This window comes from Phyllobates terribilis, unplaced genomic scaffold (genome assembly GCF_046119375.1).
Source record: "Phyllobates terribilis strain yellow unplaced genomic scaffold, ASM4611937v1 Scaffold_3__8_contigs__length_932513732, whole genome shotgun sequence".
Taxonomy (NCBI): Eukaryota; Metazoa; Chordata; class Amphibia; order Anura; family Dendrobatidae; genus Phyllobates; species Phyllobates terribilis.
This window is the reverse complement of record NW_027362763.1, coordinates 314,488,369-314,512,345: the sequence shown is the minus strand read 5'-3', so window position 1 is coordinate 314,512,345 and position 23,977 is coordinate 314,488,369. Positions and strand designations below refer to the sequence as shown.

At 42.4% G+C, this 23,977-nt stretch overlaps 1 protein-coding gene and 4 non-coding genes across 6 annotated transcripts; all 5 read left to right on the top strand.

Annotated features, from left to right (window-relative positions):
- The first annotated feature begins 1,979 nt into the window (after positions 1–1,979).
- On the top strand, positions 1,980–21,273 carry EIF4A2 (eukaryotic translation initiation factor 4A2). Of its 2 annotated transcripts, XR_012318404.1 has the most exons (12): positions 1,981–2,096; positions 11,307–11,352; positions 11,422–11,554; positions 11,770–11,909; positions 15,316–15,484; positions 15,567–15,676; positions 15,788–15,931; positions 16,021–16,158; positions 16,365–16,454; positions 16,615–16,694; positions 17,077–17,214; positions 20,517–20,653. XR_012318404.1 is itself a non-coding variant. In XM_073675002.1 (11 exons), the coding sequence occupies exons 1-11, from the start codon at positions 2,068–2,070 to the stop codon at positions 20,659–20,661; spliced, it is 1,224 nt and encodes a 407-aa protein (XP_073531103.1). In that variant the 5' UTR covers positions 1,980–2,067; the 3' UTR covers positions 20,662–21,273. The 2 variants fall into 2 exon arrangements, 1 of the variants encoding a protein (XP_073531103.1); XM_073675002.1 differs by lacking the exon at positions 17,077–17,214 and having other exon boundaries at positions 1,980–2,096; positions 20,517–21,273.
- Positions 2,469–2,537, top strand: LOC141260666 (small nucleolar RNA SNORD2). Its single transcript, XR_012319392.1, has one exon. It is a non-coding gene; the product is annotated as a small nucleolar RNA SNORD2 (small nucleolar RNA).
- On the top strand, positions 11,633–11,699 carry LOC141260667 (small nucleolar RNA SNORD2). Its single transcript, XR_012319393.1, has one exon. It is a non-coding gene; the product is annotated as a small nucleolar RNA SNORD2 (small nucleolar RNA).
- On the top strand, positions 16,194–16,317 carry LOC141260647 (small nucleolar RNA SNORA63). Its single transcript, XR_012319374.1, has one exon. It is a non-coding gene; the product is annotated as a small nucleolar RNA SNORA63 (small nucleolar RNA).
- On the top strand, positions 16,870–16,998 carry LOC141260646 (small nucleolar RNA SNORA63). The gene has a single exon (XR_012319373.1). It is a non-coding gene; the product is annotated as a small nucleolar RNA SNORA63 (small nucleolar RNA).
- Positions 21,274–23,977: the final 2,704 nt, after the last annotated feature.

Below are 23,977 nucleotides of genomic sequence, written 5' to 3'. Positions count from 1 at the left end.
ATAGTGCTTCTTGTGGTTTTACAAGCAATTGGTCTTACAATCACGAGCAATCCAAGCTAAAGCTGCTATAAGATTACATGCTCAAGATCAGGAAGCGCAGCGTTTTGGACACAGCTCACCTGCGCTGTGTCAAACGCTGTGTTCTACATTGCAATCACAATGGATGGATTTATAGAAATCCCATGCCCCCTGTGCTTCTACTTAATGCTGCGTAATCTCGCCCGCGGTGCGGGTTTACGACCTGCAGCAGGTTCATTTCTGTAGCGGAGACGCTGAGTATTTCCTAACCATAGAATGTTATTACATGCGGTATATCCACATGTAAGTCTAACACAATTGTGCGGTAATTAGAACGCAGCGTTTTGGACGCAGTGAAAATATGCTGCGTGCAAAACACTGCTATTCCTGATTGATTGTGGGCACACAGCCTGAGGCTAATGCCCACGATCAGGAAATGGCAGTGTTTTGGATGCAGCATATTTTCACTACATCAAAAACGCTGCGTTGAAATCACGCAGTTAAATCTGCATGTGTTCATTGAACCTAGTGTCTTGGCTGCAGATCATTTGACATGCTGCGGCTTGTAAGCCCTCACCGTGGGTGAGTTTACGCAGCATGCAATAGAAGCACAGGGAACATGAGATTTCTATAAATCCATCCACTGTGCTTGTAATGTAGAAAGCAATTTGGACACAGCACAGGTGAGCTGTGTCCAAAACGCTGCCATTCATGATCAAGGGCCCGCAGCCTAAGGCTATGTGCGCACGGTGTGTTTTTTATGCGTTTCTACTGTGGCAAATCCACATGGATTTGCCCCCCCCCCCAAAAAAAAATAAAAAATTGCAAACCTTATCCCAGCATTTTCTATGGGATTTTGGAAGATCTGTGCACATGATCAGGAATATTCCTGACAGGATTTCACATGCGGAAAAAGAAGCAGCATGTCCATTCTTTGTGTGGATTTGCCTGTTTTTCCTATACAATGAATTGGAATAAATGCATGGCAGAAACGCACATAAGACGCGCAAAAATTTTCGCAGCATTTTTGCTGCCAAGAGGTGCAGAAACGCTGCAGAAATTTTTGCAAGCAATGATCGTGGGAACGTGGTTAAATGCGCACTATCAGGACCCGATGCTGCAGAACTTCCGCACCAATTATGCAAGTGAGCAGACAGACTTCTTTTCACATGCGGCTTTTCCTCATTGATGCAAATCTATGGGTATTATCGACATCTGTACCCACAAGAGAAACTGACATGCTGCAGGTCAGAAAGACACGCCGCATGTCCGTGACCGCGGGTGGTCCGCAGGTGCATGGAGACGCATAGTGGACATGGGATTTCTAGAAATCCATCCACTATGCTGTAACATCTGGACGCTGCATAAACCCGCAGCAGCTCCTGGTTGTGGGCACAGTCATGCGGTTTCACAGCCGACTCTGTTTTCCCAACAGGTGGCAGAAAGTTGCAAAAAAAAAAAAAAACAGCCCCTTTTCTTTCCAGGGTGCGTGAGGTGTTGTAGCCAGGACGGGCACTGTGCGGGGTCACAGCCTCTGTAAGTCACCTATAAATAACCCGCAGAGGAACCACCACCGGCCGCCGCCTTATACTGAGCCTCACAGTCCTCTCCACACCGCTACTGTCCCACCACACTACTGCCCCTCCCCTCTGACACGTCACCAACCAGGCCGCAAAGAAGGCGGGGCTTAACTAGCCAAGTCTGCAGGGGCCGGGGAGTGAAACCCCGTGCATCTCAGACACCTATAACCTACTCACCATTTGCTGCAATATCTTTCCGCCTTACGGAAAGAGTGCCACAAGAAAAAAGTTCCATTTGCCTTGAAGCAATGGGTTCTATGAAGCGAAACACAACGGGGAACCGTTTTACATATCAATTATCGTGAATATACCAGCATCAAGTTGGGGTATGCGGTAGAAGTGCGCTAGAGACTTTCTATCACAGTCGTAGTATCCTTGCGCCGTTCAGAAATGTAGTTCCGGATATATAAATGGCGGGCGCCCCCCTCAGATAGTCCTTTCCTGTTGGGTTCTGGAGCGTGTGCGGATCATGTCTAGCGGCTCTGCGGATTATTCCAGGTGATTTTTCAGACGGCTGCTCTCGCATGCGTTTAGGCCGGCCTTTATTACTATTGACTGTGGCGTTCCCTGCTGGTGCCGCTCACTGACGGGTTGTGTAGGCCCAGCGGTGGGGTCTGTGGTCATGCCGCACGCAGTGTGGGGTTTACTATTGAGGCCTACGGGGTTATGCGGGACACGGCGGCGCATGGGACACGTCACTACTAGGCTTCGGCCTTGGTTACCTACCGCCCGAGCTGACTTCGGAGTTGCCTGCAACCGGGGAGGGACGAGAACAGGGACTGAAGGGGGCGCCCGTGCATACGGGGTCCTCGGTACCGGCGTGCACTGCGGCGCGGGCTGGGGAGGGCGGTAGTCTATTCTTGGTGGAACAAGTGAGATGATGGTTACCATCTTTCGGGACTGACCTGAAATGGAGAAAACATAACTTACTGATCACTTGTGTATAGGTGGGATCGGACTGCTGCTCCATGTGCCACGAGTCCACCATGCTTTATACTGCAGTGTCATGTGGTGCATAATGAGCTGGGGCCATGATAATTAATGGGATGTCTCATCAGATATGGCATTTTACAATACTTTGTAGTAAATGGTCTGTCAGGTTTTGCAATGTTGAAGCCTAGTGTTCAGAAGTGATAAGCAGAACAATCAATATTTGCTATAGAAGAAACTGGACTTTCAATAACTTAGCTTCTCTTTAAAGATGTTATGGAAAACATCACCTTTTTTAACTTGCGGATTGGTGGGTGACTTGATGTTGGGACCCACGTCAATTGGCAGAATGGGGAAATCCGTCTAAAATGGCTAGTCATCTCCGAGACAGTGCTGCTCTGCTCACTCTATGGGGCTGCCAGAAAAGCTGCGCCCAGCACATTGCAGCCCCATCTGGAATGAATGGAGCAGTGCTTGACCATGTGCCCTGTTCTGTCAATCAGTGTGGGACTGATAGCACCTCCACTGATCAAGAAGTTATCCCCTATCACTGTGGTTTGGTGAGAACTTGTTTTCACTTAATCCCATAAAGCACAGGTCCATGTAGTTTAAGCTATAATTTAATGTGGTGTTCCAGAGGAAGGCAAAAATGAGATTCTAATTTTGCCCCATATTGGGGGGGGGGGGGGGGGGGAGTTTTCATGACTCTGTTCATTGCAGTTGGACTACTATAAGTAAACAGACTATTACAGCCATATGGCAAACTGAGTGTTAAGAGTGGCATGTGACTGCAAAATTACCCACTGCTGAATGACTATGTTCAATTACATGACTGACCATGCAGCTTCTGTTGATGGGCAAAGAGCAGAAGGATCCAGCGATGCAGGCTTAGTCTTGTATTAATAAAATCTAGCTTTTATTTGAGCTATTTAACCCCTTAAGCCCCGCGGGTGGTTTGCACGTTAATGACCGGGCCAATTTTTACAATTCTGACCACTGTCACTTTATGAGGTAATTACTCTGGAACGCTTCAACGGATCCCCCTGATTCTGAGATTGTTTTTTTGTGACATATTGTACTTCATGATTGTGGAAAAATTTCTTCGATATCACTTGCGTTTATTTGTGAAAAAACAGAAATTTGGCGAAAATTTTGAAAATTTTGCGATTTTCAAAATTTTAATTTTTAAACCCTGAAATCAGAGCGATATGTCACACAAAAGAGTTAATAAATAACATTTCCCACATGTCTACTTTACATCAGCACAATTTTGGAACCAAAATTTTTTTTTGTTAGGGAGCTATAAGGGTTAAAAGTTGACCAGCGATTTCTCATTTTTCCAACAAAATTTATAAAACCATTTTTTTAGGGACCACATCACATTTGAAGTCACTTTGAGAGGTCTTTATGACAGAAAATACCCAAAAGTGACACCATTCTAAAAACTGCACCCCTCAAGGTGCTCAAAACCACATTCAAGAACTTTATTAACCCTTCAGGTGCTTCACAGGAATTTTTTGAATGTGGAAGAAAAAAATGAACATTTAACTTTTTTCACAAAAATGTTACTTTAGACCCAATTTTTTTTTATTTTCACAGGGGTAACAAGAAAAAATGGACCCCAAAATGTGTTGTGCAATTTCCCCTGGGCACGCAGATACCCAATATTTGGGGAAGAAACACTGTTTGGGCGCACGGCAGGGCTCGGAAGGGAAGGAGCGCCATTTGACTTTTTGATTGTAAAATTTGCTTGAATAATTAGCGGACACCATGTTCTGTTTGGAGAGCCCCTGTGTGCCCAAACTTTGGAGCTCCCCCACAAGTGACCCCATTTTGGAAACTAGACCCCCCAAGGCACCTTTCTAGATGCATAGTGAGCACTTGGAACCCCCAGGTGCTTCACAAATTGATTCGTAATAATGAAAAAGTGAAAAAAAAAAACACTTTTTCATTTTTATGAATCAATTTGTGAAGCACCTGGGGTTCCAAGTGCTCACTATGCATCTAGATAGGTGCCTTGGGGGGTCTAGTTTCCAAAATGGGGTCACTTGTGGGGGAGCTCCAATGTTTGGGCACACAGGGACTCTCCAAATGCAACATGATATCCGCTAACAATTTGAGCCGATTTTCCATTCAATTTGTTAGCGGACACCATGTCGCGTTTGGAGAGCCCGTGATGTGCCTAAACAGTGGAGCTCCCCCACAACTGTCCCCATTTTGGAAACTATACCCCTCAAGGATTTTAAGGTGTATAGTGAACATTTTGAACCCAGAGGTACGGCACAGAATTTGTTTACATTAGGTCATCATATTGAATAAGTTGTCATTATTCTTGAGCGCAAGTGCTCGCTACTTGAGTTTGCATCGGGTACTCAGGTATGCACCATGTACAGCGTGTGCTTGAGTGACATGCTCGAGTCCCTGCTCCGCATGTTTCACGGTTATTAGGCACCCAAAAAAAAACATGCGGGGATCGCTCGTGCATGGCAGGCAATCCCCGTAAAGTTTTTTGGCCGCGAAGCATATGGGGCAGACTCGAGCATGTCACTCAAATACCCACGATACTCAATGCATACCAGAGCACCCGATGCAAACTCAAGTAGCGAGCACTTGCGCTCAACACTAGTCGCCATATCGTCATCTTTTTTTCTTACTTTTGAAAAAAATCCTAGCCCCAGCACAACCCTAGCCCTAACCCTAGCCCAATCCTAACCCAAGAGTTTATTTTTGACGCCGTTCCTTGTGCGGTATAAGTGATTAGACGACTTTATTCTTCGGGTCGGTGTGATTACAGCAATGCCAGAATCATATGGGGTTTTTATGACTGACAGCTGTCACACACTAAAAGACGCATTTTTGGTAAAATCTAGTTTTTGCATCGCCATATTTTGAGAGCTATAATTTTTCCAGATTTTGGCAGACAGTCATGTGACGGCTCGTTTTTTGCGGGATGACTTGACGTTGTTATTGGTGCCATTTTCAGGCACGTGACATTTTTTGATCGCTTTCTATTCCGATTTTTGGGAGGCAGAATAAACAAAAACCAACAATTCAGGAATTGTTTTCTTTTGTTTTTTTTTTATTCTGTTCCGCTTGTGGTAAAATTGATGAGGTAGCTTTATTCTTCGGGTCAGTACGTTTACAGCGGTACCACATTTGTATAATTTTTCTATGTTTTGGCGCTTATACACAATAAAAGCTATTTTATAGAAAAAAATATTTTTTAGCATCGCTTTATTCTGAGAGCTGAAACTTTTTTATTTTTCGGCTGATGGAGCTGTATGGCGGCTTGTTTTTTGTGGGACGAGATGACGTTTTCAGCGGTATCATTTTTATTTATATGCGTCTTTTTGATCGCGTGTTATTCCACTTTTTGTTTGGCGGTATGGTGATAAAGCATTGTTTTTTGCTGCGTTTTTTTTTTTTTTTTTACCGTGTTCACTGAAGGGGTTAACTAGTGGGACAGTCTTATAGGTCAGGCTGTTCCGGACGCGGCGATACCAAATATGTGTACTTTTATTGTTTTTTTTTTTATAATAATATTTATTGATGGGTACATTATATTTTTATTTTTTTCATTTTTTTATAATATTTTAGCACATTTTTTTTTTTTTTCCACTTTCAGACAGTTTGTACACCTTATTACTTTGTCCCACTCTGGGACTTTCACTTTTTTTTTTCTGATCGCCTGCATGGCATAGGAATGGAGCACCATCCCTATGCCATGCAGGCTGTCAGAAGTGCACAGTGTTAAGATTGCTTGGAGATGCACTGCGCATGTCCAAGCAATCTTCCTGCTCTCTGGTGACCCGGATGTTGTCATGATGACATCGGGTCGTCATGGCAACACCCGGGAAGCCGCTGCAGTCTGCGCTGGAAGCCGGAAGAGGAGGTGAGTATCGCCGATCACCTCCCCTTGCCCCCGCAATGCTGCGATCGACTTCGATCGCAGCATAGCGGGGGTTAATGTGCTGGGAGCGGTGCAGGACCACTCCCTGCACATAGTACCGGTGTCAGCTGTGACAATCAGCTGACACCCGGTACTATCAGCTGACACCCGGCAGCGATCGCGCCCGCACAGCCTGTGTGCGCGCTCGATCGCCATGACGTACTAATACGGGTCTGGCTCTTAAGTCCCAGGGCACAGACTCGTATTAGTACGTCAAATGTTATTAAGGGGTTAAAAGGGCAAATTTAGTACACTTGGTTATAACTGTGTACAGGTACTTGGAAATAGGACCAATGCATTTCTAAGCGCTTAATGGCTAAAATAAAAGCTATATTTTATTAATACAAGACTAACAGCCTGCATCGCTGGATCCTTCTGCTCTCTGCCTGTTCATGTGGTGGCTGCTCTGCCCTGATCCGTGCGATGGTCTGGTCTGCATTGGGAACTACTTGCCCTTTACCAGTGAGCTGACTATTTTTTCTTTAACTTTTGTTGATCGGCCACTTGGCTATGCTAAAGCTAATTTATTTGGCAATTTTTTTTCCCCCTGTTTACTTGTGTTTTTTTTTTTTTTTTTTAAATTGCAGTGATAAAATAAAATGCAGCGAGGTGCCCTAATGTGAATACACTTAAGAGCAGCTACAAAAAAAAATTAAACTGGCAGAAAAATGGGAATCAAGGTGGACACCAAAGGGTGGTATTGAAAGGGTTAAATGACTGGGCCACTGAGATTACAATATAACTACACAACCATTACTTGTATAGTGATCCCCCATATCAAATTCAGGTTACTTCAGGCTTTCCCTAATGGGTTCTGGGCATCAGAACTGGCATGAAAGTGGTTAAATTGCCAATTTTGATGCCATTTCTTATGCCCATACTCTGTTTGGCCAGGCTAAAGTGACTTGTGCAACTTTGGTGTGAGTTCAGTGGCCCAAAGTAATTTAATGCCTTAAAAACCAGCTACTTATTCAAATGAGAATTGGCTGTTTGCCCACTTTGATGCCAGTTCTGATGGCCAGAACCCATTTGGGCCAGGCTGGGGTGACATAAATTTGATGTGGGGCATCACTATCTGTCTGCATTAAGATGAGTGGCCCGAAGCCATTTAACCCTTTCAATAACACCATTTGCTCATTTGTATGCCAGTTTTATAATTTTTGTAGCTGCTTTTAAGTGTATTTACATCAGGGCACCTCACTGCAATCAATACTATACTTGCTTGGTGCACATAGGCTGTCGAGGTTCTCTGCAGTCGAGGTTCTGGTCCATCAACACTGGACTATTATGCTGCACACAAAAAAAGTCACCTGATTAGCGAGTGTTTACTTGTGATGAGCAGCCTGTTTACATGGCCAGGTAACAAACAAGTGTTTTCATGAAGCTCTCACAACTATCTTGGAATGTAAATGCCCCTTCAGTAAGGAAAAATAAAAGCTAGTTTTGCAGCAGAGGTAATGTTAGAGGCTTTCTGAATGTTTATTCCATGGAAAACTAATTGTAAGAACCACATGTAAGGGGGAAGGCATTGCACTTCACCCCCTTACAGAACTTTAGGGGATGTTCAGAAGTAGATTCTTTAGATTATCTGTTTTTTGCAATTAAAATCTGCAGCATCTCACCCACATGCTTCATGTTGGTCCATTGTTAACATGGGTTTTACTCTGTTGTACTTGGAGCAAAATCCCTGCAGAAAACATGGAATTTACAAGATTGGAATATACTGTCTATTGATGGAAAGTTATATATTAAAAAGATGACATGACTATTCTCAAGACTGGTGGGGTTCCAGAGGTCAGACCACCATATGCTTTTGCTTTGAGACGTAAATATTTCAGTGAAAACTGCAAACGTCTGGTGTTTTTAAAGGGAACCTGCCAGGTCCCCCATGCCTCCAACAGTTGTCTGTATTTGTAAATACCCTGCTAAACAGTCCCCTGTATTACATTAAAAATACTTTTTCTAAAAGGTCTGTATTTATTAGGCTGTGTGCCCACGATGCGTTTTTAATGCGTTTTTGCAGCTGTGAAAACGCATGGTAGAAGGGCAGCAATGTTCCCCAATGATCCGCATGTGCTGTGCACATGCTGCAGATTATCATTGCAGGAAAAAACGCAGCACTACCAATTATTTTGCAGAAGTGCTGCGTCCTCGCTGCCATTGACTTGCATTAGACCGCATGGATTACGCATCACTGTATATGTAGATGCGTAATCCAAGCGTTCTAATGTGCGGATGGTACCCGGGTGTACATGAGAGGAGTCTCATCCACACCCAGGTACCATTAAAAAATCTGTAAAAAAAAAGAATAAAATAAATGTATACTTGCCTTCTGTTGGCCCACACAGTTCTCCTTCTTGCTTCCCTGCACTTTGCAGTGAATTGAAGGACCTGCGCTGACGTCAGTCATGTGACTGGTCACACGAAGCTGACGTCAGCAGGTCTTTCAATTCCCTTCTGCCAGCAGCCGGGACTGATCGAAACAAGCCAGCGCAGGCCATCGGAGGGTGAGTATATACACTCTCTCGGGTCACACTATATAAATCCATGCAAACGGCATGGATTTATGTAGTGTGACCTAGTTGTCACAAGCACTTTCCAAGTGATGCTAATCGCTTGGAAAGCGCTTGTCAATCCACATGCGGAAATGTCAGTGAATAACGCTCCATTTCCGCATCTACAATCCGCATGTTTTGTTTTTATTTTTTTTTCTGCCAGGGAGATGCAGAAACGCTCAGGAAAAAATCCTGAGCATTTCTGCATTGTGGGCACATAGCCTTATAGTGCAATTTATTCCATGGTGCTTTACATGTGACAAGAGGATATATGAGGGGCGATCCAAAAGTAATGATCGGTTATTTCTATTGCACACAGAAATTAAAATAAAATGTTTTCTTCTCTTGGGTACCCACTAGTCCAGGAAAAAAAAATCCCTTAAATAGGCCACGATTCCTGGGAGCTACATCCATTTGAATAGGAACTGCCAAGGAGTGAACATCAAAATGGGAAAAAAAGGAGCTCAGAGCTGTCATCAAATACCTCTGCTTGAAAAAAATGACTACCAAAGACATACACAGCGACTTGGTGGAAACATTGGGGGTCTCTTCTCCTCCATATTCCACAGTTGCACGCTGGGCCAAGGAATTTAAGCTGGGAAGAACATCGACAGAAGATGAACATCGTGAAGGACGCCCATCCACGTCCCTCAATGAAGAAAACGTGAAAAAAGTTGAAGAAGTTGTATTGGCCGATTGAAGAGTGACTATCAGGCATGTAGCTGAGGTCACAGGGATCTCATATGGCAGTATTCAAAGAATCCTTGCAAAAGAATTGCATATGAGAGGTCTCGGCGCGTTGGGTGCCAAAAATTGTTAACCGACGAGCAAAAGAAGAAACGAGTTGACATTTCAATAGCAAATCTCAAAGTTCCAAGCAGACAAGGAGAATTTTTTGACCATGGACGAGACCTGGATCCACCACTTTGATCCTGAAACGAAACAACAATCGATTACATGGAAACGAGCCAACGAACTGACGCCGAAGAAATTGAAAGTGTCAAGCTCAGCAGGGAAGGTTATGGCGTCCTTTTTTTGGGACGCTGAAGGAATTATGGTGGACTACTTGGAGAAGGGAGCCACTGCTACGGGCTCCTACTATTCAGAACAAATAAGATTGCGGGAGGCCATCAATGAGAAAAGGCACGGCAAACTGCGGGCTGGAGTGCTGTTTCACCAAGATAACGTGTCGGCTCACAAAGCTGCAGTTGCCATGGCTACCATTCAAGAAGCGGGCTTTGAACTGGTGGAACACCCCCCCCCCCCCCCCCCCCCCTATTCGCCAGATCTAGCCCCCAGAGACTTCTTTCCTCAGCTCAAGGAACACCTCCGGGGCAAGAAATTTGACAATAGTGACGTGATAACCGCTGTTGGGGATTTTTTGAGGGTCAAGATCAAGAATTTTTTTCGAAGGGAATTCTAAGTTTAGAAAAGAGAGACTAAATGTATAGACTTGTTAGACTATGTAGAAAAATTAAATTATTTTTTTACTATATTCATTGTGTTTAGTATTGATTATCATTACTTTTGGATCGCCCCTCGTACATGGCAAAAACTACAATAAGCTTTAACAAACTCTTGAGGGCGACTGGTACAGGAGGAGAGCAGACCCTGCCTGCGAGGGCTCTGCCTACAAGGGATGAGTGAGGATACAGTAGATTTATATGTAAATGAGGGCTTTGACTAGTCGATGGGGTGTTGGTGTCCCTGACTAGTCTGCTCATTTAGCAGGTTATCACAACCACAGGGGTATGATAACATAACTTACAAGCTTAATCGCTAGCACTATACTTGAAGCATGCATGCACACGGCTTTTACCCCTCATCATTGATCCTCTGAAGCTGGGTTCGGAGTGGCGTGCTGCGCGTGATCAGAAGTGCAGAGACTAAGTATGGCCGGCGCTTCTAAGTTATGCTATCATGCCCACAAGGGTGTGATAACATGCTAAGTGAGCCATCTTGTCTGGGGACACTAGTGCCCCATCAACTAGTGTCAGTCCGCATTTACATATCATAAACGGACTTTAGAAATACTTTGTGTAATGTAATACAGGGACTGTTAGGCAGGGTGTTTAGATATGTGGATCTAGGGGCATGGGGAAACCTGTCAGGTCCCCCTTTAAAGCTGTACTGTAGTCTGCCTTGGATGTGCCCTCACCTCTATGCAGTTTTAGTAGCAGCTCATGGCAGGTAAGTTCTGGTTGTCTCCTAGCGCTTTGCTTAGGTGATGATTGTAACGCTTATCTGCTCAAATGTCATTCTTTTGTTTTTTAGAGACCATGGTGGCCCTGAAGGAATGGACCCTGATGGTGTCATTGAGGTTGGTATAATATATGTTCTTGTATGATGGTTATTAACCAATGAAGGCTAAACTCATCTTTTCCTACAGAGCAACTGGAACGAAATTGTTGACAACTTTGATGACATGAACCTAAAAGAATCTCTTCTCAGAGGAATCTATGCTTATGGTTTTGAAAAACCTTCAGCCATTCAGCAAAGGGCCATCATCCCCTGCATTAAAGGTTTGTAGAACTGTCCTAAAAGCTTGTATATATTTATGGAAAACTAAAGGTTTCCAGATTCCTTGTATGATCCTAGACAAGTGAAATGATGGTAACATCTTTCGGGACTGACCTGAAATGGAGAGAGCTTTTTTTCTGATCACTTGTTAAAATTGTCTTGGGTTACACAACCAGGTAATATTTGGGAACATTAAATGTCTCCCTACTCTTTTTAGGGTATGATGTGATTGCTCAAGCTCAGTCAGGTACTGGCAAGACAGCCACATTTGCCATTTCCATCCTGCAGCAGCTGGAGATTGAGCTCAAGGAGACCCAAGCACTAGTATTGGCTCCCACAAGAGAACTGGCTCAACAGGTATTGACAGGGTAGCTTGTGACTGTGTGCTGCACAAGTTTCAGATTCCACAACTGTGAGTGCAGATGGCTTCACTGGCCTCATATTGCCCTAAATGGTTCTCTACTTATAATCCAATGACTTGAATTTAATTAGTACGCTGTGACAAGTATGCTAGTCTTACTCTTAATTCTACAAAAACTTGCTATGCAGTTGTGTAGTATGGAAACTGCAGTGTGCAAATGTTAAGATGGAGTTTTCATCTCATGATGCTTTGCATGTCACTTACAAAATAACTTGTTCTAGTGTCACACTTGACATTCAGAGGCTTAAAGTGGATGGACCCTGGAGATGGCTATTCTATTGGCTGAATACTTAATTAGCCAATGCATTTCAGGACAACCCTGTTACTATGCATTTACACATTCATCTGTTCTTAATGGGGAGAGTGGATAATGGTGCTGGCACACAATGCATGGCAGCTTATCTCTTGGGAGAATGGATGTTTAAACACAATGACTATCCTTCTCAGACTTCAGATCACTATACAATACCACTAAAAGTGCCAAGTCTGTTTACCGAAGGCTGGCTTCACGTTCCCTACTTTATCTGTGTGCAGACTGGGGTCTGGATTGGTTGTGGATCTCCTGACCCACATTTAAGGGCCTCAAACAGGTGTATCTCACAAAATTAGAATATCATGAAAGTTAATTTATTTCAGTTCTTCAATACAAAAAGTGAAACCCGTATATTATATAGTCGTAACAGTGATCTATTTCAAGTGTTTATTTCTGTTAATGTTGATGATTATGGCTTACAGCCAATGAAAGTACAAAAGTCATTATCTCAGTAAATTAAAATAATTAACAAACACCTGCAAAGGTTTCCTAAGCATGTAAAAAGGTCCCTTAGTCTGTTTTCAGTAGGCTCCACTATTATGGGGAAAGACTGCTGACTTGACAATCTTTTTATTTATATAGCTCCAACATATTCCACAGCGCTCTACAATTCAGACAATTTACAGACCTTATCGGCACTGTCCCCATTGGGGCTCACAATCTGCATTCCATAGCAGTATGTCTTTAAAGTGTGAGGAAACTCGCACAAATACAGGGAGAACATACGAACTTCTTGCAGATGTTGTCCTTGGTGGGATTTGAACACAGGACCCCAGTTCTGCAGTGCTAACCACTGAGACACGATACTGCCCAAACAGATGTCCAGAAGGCAGTCATTGACACAATCCACAAGAAGGGTAAGCCACAAAAGGTCATTGCTAAAGAAGCTGGCTGTTCAAAGTGCTGTATCCAAGTATATTAATGGCAAGTTGAGTGGAAGGAAAGGTGCAGAAGCAATCAGAATAATCGCAGCCTTGAAAGGATTAAGAGAAGGCCATTCAAAAATTTGGGGGAGATTCACAAAGTGGACTGCTGCTGGAGTCACTGCTTCAAGAGCCACCACACACAGGTGTATCCAGGACATGGGCTACAAGTGTCACATTCCTTGTGTCAAGCCACTCATGACCAATAGACAGCGCCAGAAGCGTCTTACCTGGACTGTTGCTCAGTGGTTCAAGGTGTTTTCAGATGAAAGTAAACGTTCCTTTTCATTTGGAAATCAAGGTCCCAGAGTCTGGAGGAAGAGTGGTGAGGCCACAATCCAAGCTGCTGGAGGTCTAGTGTGAAGTTTCCACAATTGGTGATGATTTGAGGAGCCATGTCATCTGCTGGTGTAGGTCCACTGTTTTATCAAGACCAAAGTCAGCGCAGCCGTCTACCAGGAAATTTTAGAGCACTTCATGCTTCCCTCTGCCGACAAGCTTTTTGGAGATGGAAATTTCATTCTCCAGCAGGACTTGGCACCTGTCCACACTGCCAAAAGTACCAATACCTGGTTTACAAACAGTATCGCTGTACTTGATTGGCCAGCAAACTCGCCTGACCTTAACCTCATAGAGAATCTATGGAGTATTGTCAAGAGGAAGATGAGAGACACCAGACCCAACAATGCAGACTGAGCTGAAGGCTGCTATCAAAGCAACCTGGGCTTCATACATACATGTCAGTAGGCCAACATTTTTAAAACTATTTTTCAAGTTGTTATAAAGTATTCTAATTTACTGAGATAATGGCTGTTGTGCTTTCATTGGCTGTAATTCATCAACATTTCAACAGAAATACACTTGAAATGGGTCACTGTTTGTAATGACTCTATATAATGAGTTTCACTTTTTGTATTGAACTGAATTTTTAACATTTTGATCTAATTTTGTGAGGAGCACCTGTATCTATAGAATGTTGGGAGTTGGAAGTGTCGTCATGTCCAACCACCTGATCTCAATGCAGGATTTACTAAACCATCTTGAGACTGAGGTCTGTCCAGTAGTATGCAGCATATCCATACCTAGTTCACATGATGGTGGAGCAGGGTAGCACACATCCTTACATAATGTCTATGGGTTAAATTGGTAAGAAATCTAATTTTGCATTGGGTTTAACATTGAGCAGTGTTTAAAAAAAAAAAAAAAGCCATATGTGACCCTATATTGTACAGAGCCATTATTATTGCCTCTGGGGTTGTGGTTTAATTAGGCTGCCCCACCTGATTACATTAATTAAAACTCTTCATATATCGCTAATATGTGCTCCAAATCTTGTAGGCATTTTGTCAAATGGAAGCAGAAATCTGATGTCTGACATTCTTCTATTTGGCTGGAATTGGACTTGCACAGGGTATTTTAGATGCAGTAGTGGTAAATCTTTGTCATATCACAACCTGTGGGGAAAACCTCAGTCTGCATCAACAGGTTGTGGTTTGTTCTGGGTATAGGGCATGCTTCAGGAAAAGGTTTCTTGATAAAGAATGGGTTTTTATAGAAGTGCATGGGTGAGCAGGACTTTTTTTTTTTTTTTTTCTTGAAGCACTTGATCACTTTCCATAACAGATTCTAAACTTGCATGTCTTATTTAAAGGTATACTTGTTTATATGTTGGATATTCTCTAGTGTGCTCCAAATCTGTCCTGCTGTGTCTAGGATGGTGCAGACTGATCCACTGGGACCAGTTATCTGCAGCTGCCCATTAACATACTAGTCTGGTACACTGGCTGCAACCATAAATTACTTAAGATTGTTTAATTCAGCAGGACTATTTGTATATAATGAGGAAATGTGCATGAAGGTATTTAAAGTTTTGCAATTCTAGGTGTCTGATGGTTGTAGGCAGTGGGCTATAGATGCTAGCCTTATAGGTTTATAAGCTGTAGGTCAGGGCACCATGGGTAATGAGACTGAAGTCTTGGCTGCTCAGTATTGCTTTATTCTCAATGGTAACACTGAAATGCTTTTTATATGGAAATATACACTGATCTAGAGTCTTAATTAGTAACTGACTATGCCTTCTCATAAGATTATTTGTTCCATTCTTAGATTCAGAAGGTCATTCTGGCCCTGGGTGACTACATGGGTGCAACATGCCATGCTTGCATTGGAGGCACAAATGTTCGCAATGAAATGCAGAAACTGCAGGCTGAAGCGCCTCATATTGTCGTGGGCACGCCTGGTCGTGTGTTTGACATGTTGAATAGACGTTATTTATGTAAGTAATACTTCACATTATTAGTGTTAATGCCAATTAGTGCTTTCTAACTTAAAGTAACAATAGACCATTTTACTTCCAGCCCCAAAATGGATAAAAATGTTTGTTTTGGATGAAGCTGATGAAATGTTGAGCCGTGGTTTTAAGGATCAAATATATGAGATCTTTCAAAAATTGAGCACAAATATTCAGGTAAGTACAGCAATCACTATATCAATCTGGTGTAATCCAAGAATGACGCAACATTCAGTTCAGGGCCTACAAAATACAACTGGTCTTGTGGTAAAATATTTTATGTCTTAGGTTGTCCTGCTTTCTGCCACCATGCCAACTGATGTGTTGGAAGTGACCAAAAAGTTTATGAGGGATCCGATTCGCATCCTTGTTAAAAAAGAGGAATTGACCTTAGAGGGTATTAAGCAGTTCTACATTAATGTTGAACGAGAGGTAAGATCTTTGATTTAACTTTATTGCTTTGCTGTTTAGAATCCGAGATGGTCTTACATTTTTTTTATTTTTTTTTTTCCTCCTACAAGGAATGGAAGTTGGATACCCTATGTGATCTATATGAGACTCTGACTATTACACAAGCTGTTATATTTTTGAATACCAGGAGAAAGGTTGACTGGCTTACTGAAAAAATGCATGCCAGAGACTTTACAGTATCTGCTTTGGTAAGTAGTAAAAAAAAAAAAAAAAAAAAATACACTAGCAGGTTAAGTTACAACATGGCAGTGTGGTGCTCTGTTGTCGTTCCCCCTGCTGACATTAACATGTTTCCTACTATCCCTGACTGATCATGGTGGCAGGCAGGGACGCTTGGTCTCATACAGCTGTCATTGTGAGCTTATTAAAAGCTAACTCCTTATCTCCTTGACAGCATGGTGACATGGACCAGAAGGAGCGAGATGTCATTATGAGGGAGTTCAGATCTGGATCTAGTCGTGTGTTAATAACTACTGATTTGCTGGTAAGTTGGTGACACTTGTACCTAAAGTGCCCCAGTGTTTCACTGTAGTCTTTAGTTTCATTTTGCTGTAGCTGACAGACTGCACTTGTAACTCTTATATTTAAAGTATTTGATGGAAGATAAAAATTGCTGTGATCAAATCTTCTAATCTTGTTTATAGGCACGTGGTATAGATGTGCAGCAAGTTTCCCTAGTGATCAACTACGACCTTCCTACCAACCGTGAAAACTACATTCACAGGTTTGTATCACACGGTCTTAGCTGTGCTACCGCTGCACTATGTATGCTAGCCATGCAGCAACTGAGCTGATTGTGTATTGTATTACGGCAGTTCTTAAAGCTGTCAAATACAGCAAGGTCTGTGCCAAAGCATTAACTACTTTCTATGGGTATAACCCTGAAGGAAGCATTCATTGTGCAGGATAAGTTACAGTATAGCTGTTAAGTGCTGTTCTGTCGTTCCCCCTGCAAATAATAAATTGTTTCCTACTATCCCTGTTTGTTCTGACCCTCTCGGCAGATGGGGACGCTTGGTCTCAAACAATCTTTATTCATTTATTTTGAATGACATTTCCCTAAATACCCAGGCAAAATTTTTTATGAAACTTTTATGTTTAAATAGTTGAGGAGCAGACTACAGTTGCTCCAGGACACTGCTGAGAATGGTCTGTGGAAGAGGTGTGTGTTCTCAATCAGAGAAATTGCACATCTGGTTGTGAGCTGAGGGCGGCCAGTGAAGCATGGACTAATGCTTGTAAAGGTAATGCACTTCATCATTTCCAACTGTTGCTATTGTACAACAGAATAAAGATTTTTAATTTATTCTTGGTATTAATGCCTTGGCCTTTGCTGTTAACGTGTGTACTGGACAACTGAGATGCTGCTAAATTTAGCCGTACAACTAAGGTGGCTACTGATTTCACAGCTCAGAAGCCTAAAGGCTTGTACTGTGCAGGAGCAGTAGTAGGTAAGTAATGCAGAGTGAACATGGCAATTTATACAAATGATGGCAATCCATGTCATACATGAAGGGTCTGACAGCTGGAGACAACCCTACTTCCAGCCACTAAAGTAAATGCTAGTCTCAGGTTTTGCATTAAAGGGAATCTCACCCCCTGGGAGATATCAGACCTCTACTATGTGCATACAGGTTGATAGACATGTAAATCTATACATAACTGTATGGCACATAGTAGAGGTCTAATTGCAGAGAAATGTGTTTTTATCAACTGTTTTGCACAGGCTTGGCAACCCTGCACGGCAAGAAATCCCTGACTGTTTATTTACCATTCCCTCTCCTGCCCAATAGAAACATGCGGCAAAGTAGACAGATGGGTCGGGAGGAAACACGGCACGCTCTGAGCATGCCTGGAAAGTCAGCACAGTGCTCGTCACAGGACCCTGTGATGGGCAGGGGGGGAATGTTAGGTAAACGCATAGGCGGGGATTACGAAGAAGATAGGCAGGGATTTTTTGGTGTCCAGGGGACACGAAGCCTGTGAAAATAAATGATAAAACACATTTCTCTGCAATCAAACATACTATGTGCCATACAGGTAAGTATAGATTTACTTTTCAATAACCTGTATGCCCATAGTAGAGGTCTGATATCTCCCAGGGGGGTGACACATTCCCTTTAAGAATAATAATTCCCAGCACAGGATAAGGCCTCAGACGACCATAACTTTTTTGGCTTCTGTATTGCCAGCTTCCTGGTCTGACTGCAGGTCTAGTGACCAAACTTTCATAACTTCAGATACAATTCAGATTCTAAAATTCTGCCATACTTTGGTCATATAAGGCCTAAAACTGTTTCAAGCACTATAAATATCTAAAAATTTTGGTTTTGTACAAGTCTACACTCCTGTATGGTATGAATAAAAAAAAAATGCCAACAAGGAACTGAAATACTATAGGATCATTCATATTTGTCTGGCAAATCAGTTGTTGCACTATATTGATTGAGTAGACAAATGCAAGATGTCCTTACACAACTGATAAATGAAATCCCAGCCTAAGGGCAGAGACATGGCTGTATTTCTCATGCGAGGATCGCATCCTAAACCACATACTGGCCGACACCTCTCCTGAAATCAATCATGCTGTCATGCTCAGGTCTGGAGAGGTCGGGCCAGTCCGTTCAGTGCGATATGATCATCCGCATCACATGAGTTATACAGCAGTGTGTCCCTGCCCTTAGATCAAAAGGCTGCTAGTTCGTGCTATGCATGGCTAAGGTGGTGATCAGTCTCTTTGCAGCATTTAATTTTTCTGCAGAAAATCTGTTTTGCAGTACCAACAACTGAATTTGAGCAGGGTTTCAATATTTTCAGCATTTCTTCACCCAAAGAAAGCAGAGTGCAAAAAACGCAGCAAACCAGTTTTGCTGAGTAAATCTAACTCTTGTATGTGCTGTAGAGAAATTGGGTATGTATTACACACCCAAACAAACTGTATTTTGAATGCAGCATTTTACTGTAAGATCAGGCTTGGGCTGCAAATAACCTGCATGTGAACAGGGCCTAAAGTGGTATATTGGTTTCTGCAGATTCTTGTGTGCTATACTTTGTGTTGAATCTTGTCTTCAAGATCCCTGCTTGCAATCACTACAGCACACATACTCCCCTGGTAATAAACTCTGAAGGTTTCTAATAAATGAGGTTGACACAAGTGCAGGACTGACTACATTATGCTCAGCAGTCTTATAACAGGTAACACCTGAAGCACCTTGTCAGCAAGATGCACTGCACAGAGCTTCCCTAGTGGTTCTCAGAAAACAGGTATTAAACTTGCAAGGCACGCTAGCTGAAATACTTAACCAGGCCAAATATATGGGGAATGAGAAGGGGTTGTCCTAAGTAACACCCTTTTAATACTTCATGACATGTTTATAGCCACTATAGTCCAGCTACTGGAATTTCCTGTGATTTGTTTGGGAAGCTTTCAGCAGGGGCAGATCTAATGCTTGTCTCACTGCAGCCGCTCTAAATTCAATGCTTGTCTTTGCACTACAACTTGGCATATGTGAGCAACCTAGCTAAGCAGGAGTATTGGTGACTAAAATAAAGTATTGTCAATTTGCAAAGCCTTAATTGTTCAGCTGCAATAGAAGGTTCACCTTTTTTGATGTCCTGCAGGCTTGTTATTTAAGGGAATCTGTCAGCAGGTTTTTGCTATGTATTCTGAAGACAGCAGGAGATAAGAGGCTGAACCACAGTAAACCACACAGGTGACATCCCTGAATTCTAACTGACTGTTTACTAATTGACGATTTATCTCTCAGATTAACACTGCAGGACTAGTTATTCCTGCAACGCCCATTCCCTACGATGAGCACCTCACTGTATGAACTTTACACTGAGAGCCTGGTGTGGGCAGGGTTAGTCTGCTCTGCTTCATTCTACATCTAAAAGCTCTTGTGTAAGAACAGCTGCACCCAGTAAACTTAAGTGATACATCATTGGATTCAGGGTCTCTGCCTACATTCTGCTTCTCTTAGATGAGCTAGCAAAAACCTAATAGATTCCCTTGAACCTGAAATTACAAAATATTGTAACGTCTGCACAAAAGTGTACATTGCCATCAACCTTGGTCACGGAGTCCACACTATTGATGGCATTGGCTTTTAGTGGTGGTAACCTATTCATACTTTTCCAGGATTGGAGCCACATGAAACAATTAAAGAGGGTGTCCACTACTCTAAATAATGCCCCATCAATCTAAAATTGTCTAAGTTCTTGTAAATACCTTCCATTGTCAGTTACCTGGGGTTTTACCACACTTCACAGCATCCAGTGCAGAGGAGAGGGAATGCTGGACTGTGACGTGCAGCCTATGAATTGGGGAGTGCGTGCGACTGGGTCACTCCTGTGAGAATCCAAAACTTTACATCAGCGGATGTCAGAGGAGCCTGCAAGTGGGGTCATGTGATGCCTGAGTGGTCATCAATGGGGGCATTTATAGTAGTGGACAACCCCCTTAATGTGGACAGGTTACCTTTTTATTAGCCTAATTTGGGAATGTTTAACGGTTTTGTTTTTAACCTTGTCTTTTCCTTCCCAGGATCGGCCGTGGAGGGCGTTTTGGTAGAAAAGGTGTGGCTATAAACTTTGTTACAGAGGAGGATAAAAGAATTCTTCGTGATATTGAGACTTTCTACAATACTACAGTGGAGGAGATGCCTATGAATGTGGCTGACCTTATTTGATCCCTGGGATGAGATTATTCTGAATGCTGTACTTGCTGTTGCTGGATTGGCGACTCACGACACGCATTGTGCTTTTCTTTGGAAAATTATATTGAATCTTGTCTCAATGCTCATGACGGATCAGAAATACAGATTTTATTGATAAGCAAAGCGACGTTAGTCGCCTTCTCTGGAAAGAAAGCTGTGGGCTTTATCCTATTTCCAGAGTTTAGACTGTTGGGGTGGATATTAAAGCAATGGGGTCTTTACATTTTTGTGTTCAACATTTATTTAGCGGTTTTAGAGAGGTGGTTGTATTTGATGTTCTTTATCATTTAATAAATTACTTATGGACTAAAAAATATAAGTGCTGTATCAAATCAGCCAATTATGTTAAATTAGCATATACACCTTTATTGTACATTAAAGATTGCCTATAATTGTTTTTAAAATGTATTTATTCAATAAAGTGCATTTGTGCTAGACCCTGACCCCCAACAATAGTGTTTAGCTTAATTGTATAGTTGCCACATTGCACATGAATTTAAATGTTTAATAAATAGTATATTATCTGTATTTTTGTTGCAGTTAATATTATACAAATTAAATGCTGTTTTGTGGGGCAAAATTCACTATCCTTGTGTTCATAGTGACTTGGGGTCAAATGTGCTGTGTAGTGAAATGAGATCCACTCTACTCAGCAGTGCTTCTGTCAGGAAGGTAAAAACAGGATTTAACACCTTACTAACAATCAATACTTCGAATGGTTGTGTTGTGACCTGTTTGGCATTAGAGCTCATGCAGACACCCGTGGACCTGTCCAATCAAGGACTACTATGCGAGGACTGGCTCTGGGCTTTCTGACTGGAACATAACTGCTTATATTTCTAAGGCTGTCCCTTTTTGGGTCAGGAGACCTGTAGCCAGTCTGTGCATTGTGGTCTGTGAGCATGGATGTCTGCATCTTGAGTGTTAATTTTAAATCTTAAGTTGCGGCTCTTGCGAAGCGACTTTTTTGCACTAAGTAACCAAGGTCACTCAGTTGCCCTGATGTACTGTGTTTTTCTTTTTTTTTTTTTCTGTTGTCATGGCCTACTTCGAGGTCCAAAAAAAAACGTTTTTTCTCTAAATAAACTTGATGCCACAATCGCTTGTATTTAGGGCAGTGACACTTGTCCTCCCACAATAGACCACTTTATTTGGTAAGGTACTATAATCTGTAGTGTTGAGCGAGTATGTTCTGTTAACCCTTTCGCCGAGTATGCTCGGGCCAAGCTCAGAGTATTTACAGCTGCTCGGTGATATGGTTAAATCGCTCCTGTGTGCATGATTTGCAACTGTTTGACAGTTTTATTACATGTGAGGAATGTATTTCTTACACATTCCTCATGTCAAACAGTTGCATATCATGCACTTGGGAGTGATTCAAATATCACCGAGCAGCTGTAAATACTCAGAGCTCGGCCTGAGCATACTCTGACATAACATACTCGCTCAACACTAGTCATCTAAACTTTTTTTTTTTTTTGGCTCCAAAAACATTGGCGCAAGTGATTCATGAATTTTGCAGACAAAATTTGGGCATACTTGAATAAAACTGGTGGGGAGGGGAAGGGGGTTAAAGCTATGCTAAAATTTTTAAAATCACAATTTATGAATCAAACTAAATCTGCAGTTGCTAGACTCTGCCCACAAAGTAGGAATACAAAAGAAACATGAGCACATAACAGACACAAATGGAATAATGAATTGGATGCAAAGACAGGCACGGATTTGGGGCTGTAGATTACTTCATTCTTATAAGCCTGTTCTAGAGAATTTGGTTGACTGCTATAATTCAAGGTCAATCTCATCCTGTCTCAGATGTATTAGACCACATAACCCCTTCTCAACATATGACATGCCAGTATGTAATATCTTGCAGGATGCAATTTTGCCTCCTGAAAATGAGAATCGGGCTGGGGAAAAAACTATTTGCATAAAGGCTCCTACAGTCACTCGTTGACCAATTAAAAAAAAAAAATAAACTAGTTTGAAGTAATCCCAAAATTGAAACCTGATAGACAAAAACACTACACGCCTACCTTGTTCATTTGGCCTGGCCTACGATCCAGGTGTGGCCACTTTAGGCATGCACAAGCGTGGTTGACCAGTTTTGTGCACTTTAAAAAGACTGACAGCTGAACAGAGGCCAAACTGAGTTCAAAGTAAGGCCGTTTTCACATCCTGATTTTTCCGATAGCAGAAAAACCTGTACCGGAGGGGTCTGTGCTGCATCAGGAGTACAGGTACTGGCACCTGGGAATCTGTGTACAGTTAGCACTCTTCCCAAGCACCCGGGTGTTCAATACTGCCCTTATTGTCCTTTGCTCATGCTGTAATCAGCATGAGCAAGGGACACTGTCGGGAGGAGTAGTCTGCTCCCACAGTGTCTTTAAAGAGCCTTAAGTGATTCAAAATGTTTTGTACTCTGATATGCTACCAATAAAAGCTTCACCTTAACCCACAGAAAAAGCCCTTTCAAATCCCCCCCCCCCTCCCTCCTGAGCCCCAGTGTGCCTAAACTGCAGTTAGTGTTCACATGTTTGGCATTACTATAGTGAGGAGAGCCCACTAGCTTCACAGGGGCTATGTCTCCAGAAGTACAAGCTGGGCACTACAATAGTGAGGTTTTTTTTTGCACAGTAGGTGTTTTCCAAAGTCAAAATTGTCACTGCACCTGTAGATGAATCCCCAGAGGGGGGTAATTTCTAAAATGTGGTCACTTGAGGGAGGGCACTGCAAATGGAGTCTGCAACCTATTGACTTTTGGAGCGCAGATTCTTCAAATGGGGAATTTTCCCTCCCCAGCCCTGCAGTGTAGCCAAACTACTGTACAGTCAAGTTGGGTTTTCAAGGTTTCAGTTTTTAAACTCTGTACAAATATGGGTGTGGATCCCCCTTTTTTTTTTTTTTTTTTTTTGGGGGGTTGTCCATTTTGTTTGTGCAGCCAACTGTCCGTAGAAAGCTACGTAGTCAAGACCCAATCCTGCTCTGCCCTTCTGCCCTAAATGGCCACTGTGAATGCACACCTATGCATTGCACTTATACCAACATCTGCTATGACCTTTTTTTTGTTGTGTGTCAAAACAGTAGTTTCCCACCACATGGGGTATCATTCTACTCAGGAGAAAATGGACTGTGCATTATATTCTGCAGTTTCTTTTGTTGCCCATGTGAAATTTGGGGCTAAAGCAACATTTTTGTGTGTGTATATATATATATATATATATATATATATATATATATAGTTATATTCACAACCTTGCTGTAAAACTATGAAGCACCTCTAGGTTCA